Source organism: Penaeus japonicus, unplaced genomic scaffold, assembly GCF_977035675.1.
Source record: "Penaeus japonicus unplaced genomic scaffold, GWHDUDI00000001_assembly GWHDUDI00000020, whole genome shotgun sequence".
In the NCBI taxonomy this organism is placed as follows: Eukaryota; Metazoa; Arthropoda; class Malacostraca; order Decapoda; family Penaeidae; genus Penaeus; species Penaeus japonicus.
Genome location: NW_028234422.1, coordinates 33,222,969 through 33,232,968, shown reverse-complemented (window position 1 = coordinate 33,232,968; position 10,000 = coordinate 33,222,969). Strand labels below are relative to the sequence as shown.

The window sequence follows — 10,000 nt, the reverse complement described above, 5'->3', positions numbered from 1 at the left end:
TGGCAACACTTTCTCCTTGCACTAGTAGGAGAGAGAGAGCCTTGAGTGGCACCCATCCATGGTCTCTAGCCAGCACCATCTTTATAGAGCAATGGCACATAGCAAGTTGCTGACCACTTGCTCTAAAGTACTGCAGATGAAGGAAGTACAGGCAGAATGAGAAGAGGAAGGTGACTCAAACCATACCCAACAGTCAACAATGTGCCCCTGTTCTATTATGGATGCTTTTTACTGTGGCACTCACAGTCATAAGCTCAGATTTCCTTCCTCTTCCTTACCTCATCATATTATCTTCATTGTGGATGGTTATTCGTTTCGTTTTCATTCATAACAGCACATAAATACGAAAAAATTGATTTGTTTTTAGTCCTCTCATAAAACAGCAATAATTCTATTGCAATGAGTATAAAGAAAATAATGAGCTGATGTGGACCCTAACCTACAATTTTAGTCAACTGGAGCAATGATATAGCCTGTGATATAACAGATACAAGTCTCTAAATACATTAAAACACACAAAAATCAAAACACAAAAATGGCTCTAGTTTTACAATGAGTGACTAAAAGAGAGTAGGAAAAGTCAAGTTATCCTGCGTGAAGTGGCCTTGCTCTGAAAGGAAACCTATCCTGGAGACTGGACAAGCGAATCTATCCCCTGTCCGCAATGGCTTAAAAAAAATGTAAATTAAGAAAAAATAATCTATGATTCAAAGAGCTCAATTTCCTAACTAACCTGATAACACAAATGTTAGTTTATGAATTTTAAAGTCATGTTATACATACTCAGGGTTTGACTGATAAACTTTCCAAAATAATCAAGAAAAGATTGGTTTCTCAAACTCTTTGCAATAACAAAGATAACTCACCTAAGGAAAATATTGTTTATCTGTTTTCTGATGAATGCTCTAAGACCCAAAAATTTGCCATATATCCTGTGAAGAACGGTCTTGAGAAAATCTCTTTCTCGGGGATCTTCACTGTCAAATAATTCCAAAAGCTGGAAGAAAAGGATATAATCAGTCCAGAAATGAAACAGAAAAATAGTCCATAGCAATTTCATATGAATATCATTCAACTACAATATGCATGATCTAAACTCCAGGTATTAGATAGGAGAAAAGAAACAAAATACATAAAAAACTTCAGAAACAAATGAAAGGATATTCACCTGTAAAACAAATTTCTGATCTATTACTCTCTTGCCAATCGCAGGTTGAAAGTCTGGACTCTCTAAGAAACGTAGGAAGAACTCATAGACCAGCTGCAGGTGTGGCCAAGAAGCCTCTAGCGTTGGATCATCCTCCTCTGGATCAAAGTCTGGGTTGTCCGAGGGGGGAAGTGTTCGGAAAAGATTGCAAGCAATCTGTAAAGAAGAGAAGGCAAATTTATCCACATAACTTATTAACCCATTGACAGCAGATGGCATGATTTGCTGCCAAGGCAGAGTCAGTTGTAGATGTGGATGGCACCGTGCCAGACAATGTAAACCCGCTGTATAAATATATTATTAAAACCTTGACCAATGGGTTAATACAGGTATTTCTCGAGGATAAAAATATTACTGAAAACAAATATTCTAAACAAGGTAATGGGAGAACCCTCTTTTATTAAATCTTTTTGAAAGAGCAGCCTCTTTCAATAATGCAAGTCATCTTAAATTTGCTTGCCTAATCTAAATACCTTCCCTGCAATAAAGAAAAACAATTTCCTGCAATCAAGGTGTATTACCACACTAATATGATCTCAAGTTTACACTATGAAATGAATAGACAAAAATATAAAGTTCGTTCTTCAGATCTATGTAGTGAGCCAATGAAGGGGTGGGAAGCATACACCTAACCAGAGTAAAATATCTTCTCCAAGAGAATTACAATTGTTGTAACTTAAATATTTCCATCTAGAAATTAACAAAAATAAGAAAAAAATCCCATCTAATTATCTCATATCCATAATCCTTTGTAACTTCCATTTACATATTGCAGTGGACCCTCATAGTAAAGTTAATCTAAACATATTATTTCATATTGCATTGTATCTCCAAAGTGCAAGATGTATTCACTCAGCAATTAAGTTTTGTAGCATGGAGTGACATATTTTTGTTCAAAATACTTGTCTGAGCCCAAACATTTAAAACTGTTCATGATTTTTAGAAGTATTATTGAATCAGACATAACTGTGGGAGAAATATAAATAGATGAATACATCCTAGGGTTCACAATGAGAGATGGTCACAAATATTTTGTTATAACATAATGAAGAAAATAAGATAGATCAAGTAAACTCAAAACCCCTCTATATATCAGTAAAAACTTACTGCCTCCCCTGAAAGAATTGACCCATTGCGTACGGGTGTCATGGCATACATGTCGGCACTGATTAGGCCTAAGAGACGGGTGTCAATGCGTACATGACGTGACATCGGGATCTGCTCACAGTTGAAGCGCGCACACATTCATAAAGTATTATGGCTGTAACGGAGCTAGCTCTAGAGCTACAGCATTCCAAAGTTAGCCTAAACCCACATTTTATGATGTATTTATGGAAAATTAATGTTTGAGCTAGTCTGCGCTACCCGGAGGGGGGAGAAAATCCTTTCCCCATCCCTTTTATTATTAGTCAGTGCCGCCCGTAGAGCGCCCACCATGATGACCAATTAGGTTGTTAGGCACCCCGTCGGCAATAGGTTAAGGAAACTTTTCTTTCAAATGAATAGAAATATATCAAATCCATCAAAGAATTACCACTTTAGTCCAAACTGAGGTATTAATCTGTATACAAAATCTCTCTTCTCTCTAGTTCTTAAAGAAAATGAATGAAAAGATCTAATACTAACTTAAAAAAGATGCTTATATTTGAGTTATAATGGCACTATTAGTCTACATTACATAATCTATGGTGTAATCAGTAGAAGATACATCAAGGGAAAAATGGAAAATAATAATGAAGAAAAATGAAAACATAGTTCAATTTATTCAAAATGATATATCAAATTGCAACTTTTCTAATATCAATCATCTTGGCTTGGATATGAAATAGGCATAAGCTGCACAATCTTATATAGTAAAAATTGGCAATCTTTTATGTGTACCTAAATTCTAATATTCCTTGAAATAGCTAAAACAGCAAAAGCATTGCTGACTTTAAATCTTTAAAAGAAATCCACTCATACACAACTCATATCTTAGTATACATGGATACTTCAGAATAATAAGTACAAATATCAAACAGATTGAGAACCTCACAGCTCTTGACAATAGAGCAGGTAATTTTAGAGTTTTGAATTGAAGACAAAGGCTATCAAGTTTTGTTAGTTATTGAGCAGTAATTTACCACTCTTTCAAACAAATACAAAATCAAAACTGCCTCCAGTGAACATGCAATTAAATGACAGTCTCTTCTTTTGTAATGAGATACTAAAACCTAATTCTTTTGTGAAGATGCAGCAAAAAATACAGATATAGAGAGGCACACAACATAATTCATGCATGCCTAACCCTTGAATTAACCCCTAAATGCCAGGTGTCATCAGTCAAGGTGTGGCCAATCTAGTGTGTTTCACTGCCTTCCCTTAAAAAGCAGCTACTGCTCCTCAACCAAAACATATAATGAAAACAACTCAAAACAACAATGTTTCACAAGAATAATGCTTCATAATATCTTGCTTATAAGATATAGACAAGTAGTTTAGGTATCTGTGTAAAATGGGCCAATTTGCCTGGCGCCAATTTGGCTGCATTTCATTAACCAAGCTTATGAATGATGAGTATAATTTGTACAAACAATACTGGGCAGTTGCCATCTGCTAAAACAAATCAAAAGGTTTCAGGGTTAACTCAAGTCTAAAACTTGCTTCTACCAATCTCAGCTGGTTGAACTTTGCTTTAACCAAATTTATTAATGTTTCGTAACATTATGGCAAGTCCACCTTAATCCCTACTTGCCACTATCTGTCATAGATTTTGCATTCCCCCATCTTTTCTGATCATAATGTTAAAATTCCATTAAGCTCTATCTTAAGGAGTTTGAAAATTACACCTTGTTCTTTACTTTTTTTTTTTTTTTTCAAACTCCACCTTGTTCTTTACTTTTTACTTTTTTTTTTTTTTTTTTTAGCCGTCTGGTTAGCTCATTGGTAGCTTGTCGACTTCACATCCCCGTGGTCGGCAGATCGAGTCCCATCCAGGCTTGTGAGCTTCCACTGTCACCTGGCGGTTACTGATGTAGCTGGGCACTGTGTTGGGTAAGGACCAAGCTCAGATCAAGTCAACACTCGTTGGCACATTCTCTCACGAATCAGCACACGCTGACACAGGCGGGCTCGCGTCACTGCATACAAGCCCGGCATAGCATATGCTCCGCAAATCTGGCTTATCCTTATCCTTCTTTTTTTTTTTTAACATAATACAATTATTTTTCAAAACTGGGGACATGTTAAATAAATATGGTAACAGTCTTCACTTCAAGATTTTAGCCTATTGCCGACAGGGCACCTAATGGCCTAACTGGACGTAATTGCCGACAGGGCAACTAATGGCCTAACTGGATGTAAAGTCGGGCAGTCTACGACACTAGCGGCACCAGCTAAAAATCAGAGGGATGGGGAAAGCGTTTTCTTTGCCCTCTGGGTAGCGCAGACTAGCCCAAACAATATTTGTCCATAAATCCATCATAAAATGCGAGTTAAGACTGACTTTAGAACCCTGTAGCCCTAGAGCTAGCGCCATTACAGACATAATACTTCATGACTGTGTGCATGCTTCAACTGTGAACAGATCCCAATGTCACGTCATGTACGCATCGACTCCCATCTTTTCGGCCTAATCAGTGCCGACATGTATGCCATGACACCCGTACACAATGGGTTGAAAGACTTTGTAAATAGGCTTTAACTTTTCTTTTTAACAAGATATCATTAAACCTTAACGATGGATGATGTGAAATCACACCATGGTTTTTTGTATGGCCGGTAAGGTGGGTGATCAGACACATAGTGGCTGGCTGCAATCTTAGCATGAATAGCCTGCAGCATTAGGCAAGTACATTTCGAAATACCTCAGCGTAATGTCCAGGCAGAGCCAAAACAACCCAATCATTTATGGGTTGAGATTAAAAGATATCCTTAGCCTACTTATAAGACTGCATCTACTGGAAAAATATATAACTTATTTTATACTTTAATCAGTCTTCAAAATAAGTCTCTTGCAACAGTACTTGTTTCCCATTGCAGCCAGAAAAACTAGGACCAGAACTTTAACTCCTTTGGAAGTAAGAAGGTTGAAAGAACCAATTATTTCAAGAAGATGTTCCCAGCAAATGAGTACATTTGCAAAATCTGCTTTCAATATATCTCATGCTTCATATTCTGCTGTATCATTAACATACTTAACATATCAGAAACTTAACATATGCAATCTCCCTCAGTTTCACCAATTGTAACCTTTCAATCTTTCATAAGACTCTTGGCCATTTCTTGCAGTCATAAAGTTTATTAGTGCACAGGTGTCCAGAGGAGCTGGGTCATGGTCAGATTCATGAATAACTTTCTCCACTTAAAGTAAAAAGCATACATTCCCATCTATGTAATACTGGTCAAAAGAATTTCCATTTTTTTTTTTTTTTTATCTTATTCAGGATGGTCTTGAATATGACAAAATTGCATAACCCATAGTTTTTTAATATAACTCAACATCTTCAAAACGTACACTAGCTTCCATTGGATGGTGTGAAAAAAACAAAATATGAATGGAACACTTAAAAAAACAGAATATTCATTTACAGACAACTCTATACGCCAGCTGAAATGACCTTGACTCCCATTCATGCTATTTCCCAATGAAAACTGAATAAAATTTCCCTCCAAAGCAATAGGTTTTCATAAAAATAAATCTCACCATTCGGATTATCTCCGGGTACACAGGCTCAGTCAACACTCCTCGTCCTGCTGTGATGTAATCGACAAGTTCATTAAGTGTGCTGCGCTTCATCTCCTTGCCCTTCAAGTCGGCCACTGGATCAAGAAAATCGAAGCCCACGCAGCACTGCCTGAGCTTCCGGAGGAAGAGGTCCTCTTGCTCTGACCCTGGGACATCTGGCAAAAGAAAATCAAAACATTAGCAAATTATGATGAGTATGATAGGCAGATGCAATACAATAATCACATTACGGTAACTTAATATACCTAAAATATATTCACTGAATCTTTATATGATGTTTAAATAACATAGAAAAGAAAAAAGGAAGAGAGAAGAAATGAAAAGAAAAGAGAGAAAAAAAAAAAAAATGTTAGTAAACTACAAATATGATAGCATACACACACACACGTGTGTGTGTGTGTGTGTGTGGGGGGGGGTGATAATGAGTGAGTGAGTGAGTGAGTGAGTGAGTGAGTGAGTGAGTGAGTGAGTGAGTGTGTGTGTGTGTGTGTGTGTGTGTGTGTGTGTGTGTGTGTGTGTGTGTGTGTGTGTGTGTGTGTGTGTGTGTGTGTGTGTGTGTGTGTATGTGTATGCGTGTGTATGCATGTGTGTGTGTGTGTGTGTGTGTGTGTGTGTGTGTGTGTGTGTGTGTGTGTGTGTGTGTGTGTGTGTGTGTGTGTGTGTGTGTGTGTGTGTGTGTGTGTGTGTGTGTGTGTGTGTGTGTGTGTGTGTGTGTGTGCGTGTGCGCATGTGTGTGTGAGGGAGGGGATTTTAACAAGCAAGACTCATGTTAATTATATGTTCATAATGTGTCATTATGAATGAGTATATTTGTGCCTTAGCTACTGACCGAGTCTTTACCAGTAAAAATTAAAATTCCCATGTTGGAGGCAGTCTTAGAAGATATAAAATAAAATTTGTTCTGTCTCACTTGTATTCATAGTGTTTACAGGTGTGCATGCATTTGTAGACCCTATTCTTTTTCTAATTTATTTTTTTTTCTTTTTTTTTTTAGTAATATATCAAAATTGTGTCACAAAAGCATTAGCACTCCTATGACTTTCTAATGTGACAGTCAATCAAAATAAGAAAGTATAGATTTTGTATCATTTCATTTACTTGATACAATATACATCACTATTTGTACTACTCCAAGCTCTCACTTTATCCACCATAGTCCCCATTTCCTTATCCTCTAATTATTTTTTTATTAAATATAAAATCAATAGTTCACCCACCCAATATATCATATCTTCTCTTGATTGAAATATACATATTTATATTGATATTTTCCTCCCATTACCAAAAAATCATCCTCCACCAACCAATCGCCAAACACAGCTGCAGAACACATTTAATTATGAAGTAGTAATGTAAACACAACACATCAAAAAGAAAATTATTCTGAGAGTCAATAAATGCCCTATTTGCTTACACAGAAACTAAAGTCTTCTGGTACAGCTGTACTTATTTTCTTATTTTATTTTCTTAAATTATCTGAAATCTAGAATTTACTCTATTCTAAACTCAAACTGAATAAACAACCATGAACTAATATAAAAACTTCCAAAGCTAATAAAAAAAAAGCTGAACTTGGCAGCCACTGTTATATATCCCTTCAAAACTAGTATCAAATAAGGAAGAAAGAAAGGAAAAGGGGGGAAAAAAGAAAGAAAGAAAAACTCAAATCCATTACACTGTATATGGCATTCTCTTCACTATGAAAAGCGACTTGTTCTTGAATAACAAAATTCAGGAACAACCAGACGACGTCCCTCAACTCAACATATCCTTTAAATAAACTGTACCTAAAAACCCATAGTAGTTAGAAATGATCAATGAATCTTTACTTTCTCTTTCTGTATTATGCAATTTCAAAGTTTACAATTTCATCTAGCAATGAGCCCACATATTATTCCAAAACTTCAATGTTACTCTTTCACAACTTAAACAATGGGAAATACAATCAATAAAATTCAGTTGCTATACGGGTACTAACAGAGTATTTTCACTTGTTACAGGATGGGTAGGAATGCCAATAACATTTCTTATGCAAGTCAACAGTTTGGTAATACAATCAGAAAGAAACTTGAAGTTTCAAAATTTTCCCATTGTCAAGACGAGGCCTTGTTTCTAGAATGTTCTCTACAGGACTGACCTCCTGTTCTGACAGACCGCTGCTACTTTGATAGACAATTTTCATTTAAATATGTACTTAGTGTAATGTCGGGAGTTTATGCTTGCAACTCACATAAATAGTTCAATGAGAGTAAGAATTTGCATTTTTTTATGCATCATAAACTTAAAATGGCATGCTACACACATCCCCTGAAACTGCTTTATAACATTCCATAACACCTGCAATTTTAGCATTCTACAACATTTTCCCTCTGATAAGATAGGTAATGTTATGAGTAATTGAACTTTAGCATATTTGTTTGTATACACTAGCTGTTCTATGTCCAGAGTGGTAAGCCAAGGTTCAAGTCTGCTATACAAATAATTTCACGACTACAGATACCATAATGGTAAATACAAATATGTAACAAATGGTAAAATTATGGAAAAGAACAGTAAAGTAGTATAACAAACATTACATCAGACTTTGGGAAATATGTGGGAGGAAGCCACAGGGAGAGGGCCAAGAGGCATGGGTAAGGTTGGGTGTGCATGGCCAAGATTTGCACTCAGTTGCCTACTAGCTTGATTCATGTTCCTCACACACACATATGCAAAATTTTGAATTTTGCATGGATTGAAGAAAGCTTTTGTGTACAGATATACTTTTAATATTTTTTTTTAATAAAAAAAAATTGTACAAGTAAATCAAAAAGACTTGAAATGTCAAATGCAAGGGATAACTTAGCATGTGTTAATGTTTTTTTTTCTATAAACAATTGAATTTCTTAATATGAAGATATTAGTGAGCAATTTGAAAGAATTAACAAATACACAAAGATATAACATGGTATGAATTAATTACAAATGAGAATATTAAATCAACTTTCTGTATCTTGGATTTCAATATGTGGTATACACATAGCTTTACTCCTCAAAACTACATCATTGTTCTTAAGTAATTTCAAAAGCAGTTAAATGTCAGTCATACAAGGTCAACTAACACTAACACAATGTGATGTAATCTTATTAAAAAAATATCTTCAAATTAACATCAAAATAAATACACTGCTCTTGTAAATTATACTAAAAATGTTTAAATCACAGGCTACATTACTCTGAATCTTCTCTAATCTACACATTTATTGCCTCAGTTTTCACTCTCTCCCCATCCCTTCTTCTAAAGGCATTCATATCAACTCTCAAAAGATCTATAATCTGTTTTAATGAGCTTAAATCAATACAAAAATAAATAAGAAAAAAATATAGCAACATATAAATTCCTGGCAATATTCAAAGATGTCTATACTTTTGCTCTGGCGGCTGCATCCACATCAAGATAAAATTCCACTTTACTTCTTTCTAACCGTACTCTACTTATGGTCAATGCTAAATGTTATGTAATACCAGAAACACCGAAATTATCACTTTCAAACGTTCAAGCCCTGAAAAAGCATATCTCTAGCTATGGAATCCTTGTCATGCATCTGTTCCTCAAACATCGCTTCCCTCAATGTGCATATTTTTTGAGACAGTCCAAATGAAATAGCAGAATCTACTCAAGCTGTGTGGAGAGCTCTTACGTGAACCTTTCAGATCATGTGTTCTTCGTCATGCACCAAAGCCATGTTCTTGCATAATGATCATAGATTACTTCATCGTGTTCAGTTTTATAGGAAATATATATATGAATTCCCCCTTTCCATAACTACAGACCATGTGTGGGTGCAGATGCATAAATAGATGAGGGCACATACAAAAACAAATGCATGAAAAATATGTTTTCTCAGTCTATATACTACCATTTCCCTTACTTTTAGAGGTCTATGAGGGATTAAAAGTTGGGGAATTCTCTGATATGCGGGACACATTAATGAATAAAAGCAGTTTCCTATATATTTCCAAAAATATAGAATGCATTATGAAACGGGTAGATGAAACAGGTGTTCATATTCGAGAGAGAATAACAT

The 10,000-nt window shown here is 35.5% G+C and overlaps 1 protein-coding gene across 1 annotated transcript in view; it reads right to left on the bottom strand.

The window, feature by feature from the left end:
• Positions 1-10,000, bottom strand: part of wdb (serine/threonine-protein phosphatase regulatory subunit widerborst) — a 30,721-nt gene that overhangs the window by 13,971 nt on the left and 6,750 nt on the right. Inside the window, exons 2-4 of the mRNA XM_043022842.2 lie at positions 5,892-6,088; positions 1,169-1,363; positions 867-997 (exon numbers count right to left, since the gene is read on the bottom strand). Of these exons, the coding sequence (XP_042878776.1) occupies positions 867-997; positions 1,169-1,363; positions 5,892-6,088 (523 nt within the window). The remainder of the gene's footprint in view (positions 1-866; positions 998-1,168; positions 1,364-5,891; positions 6,089-10,000) is intronic.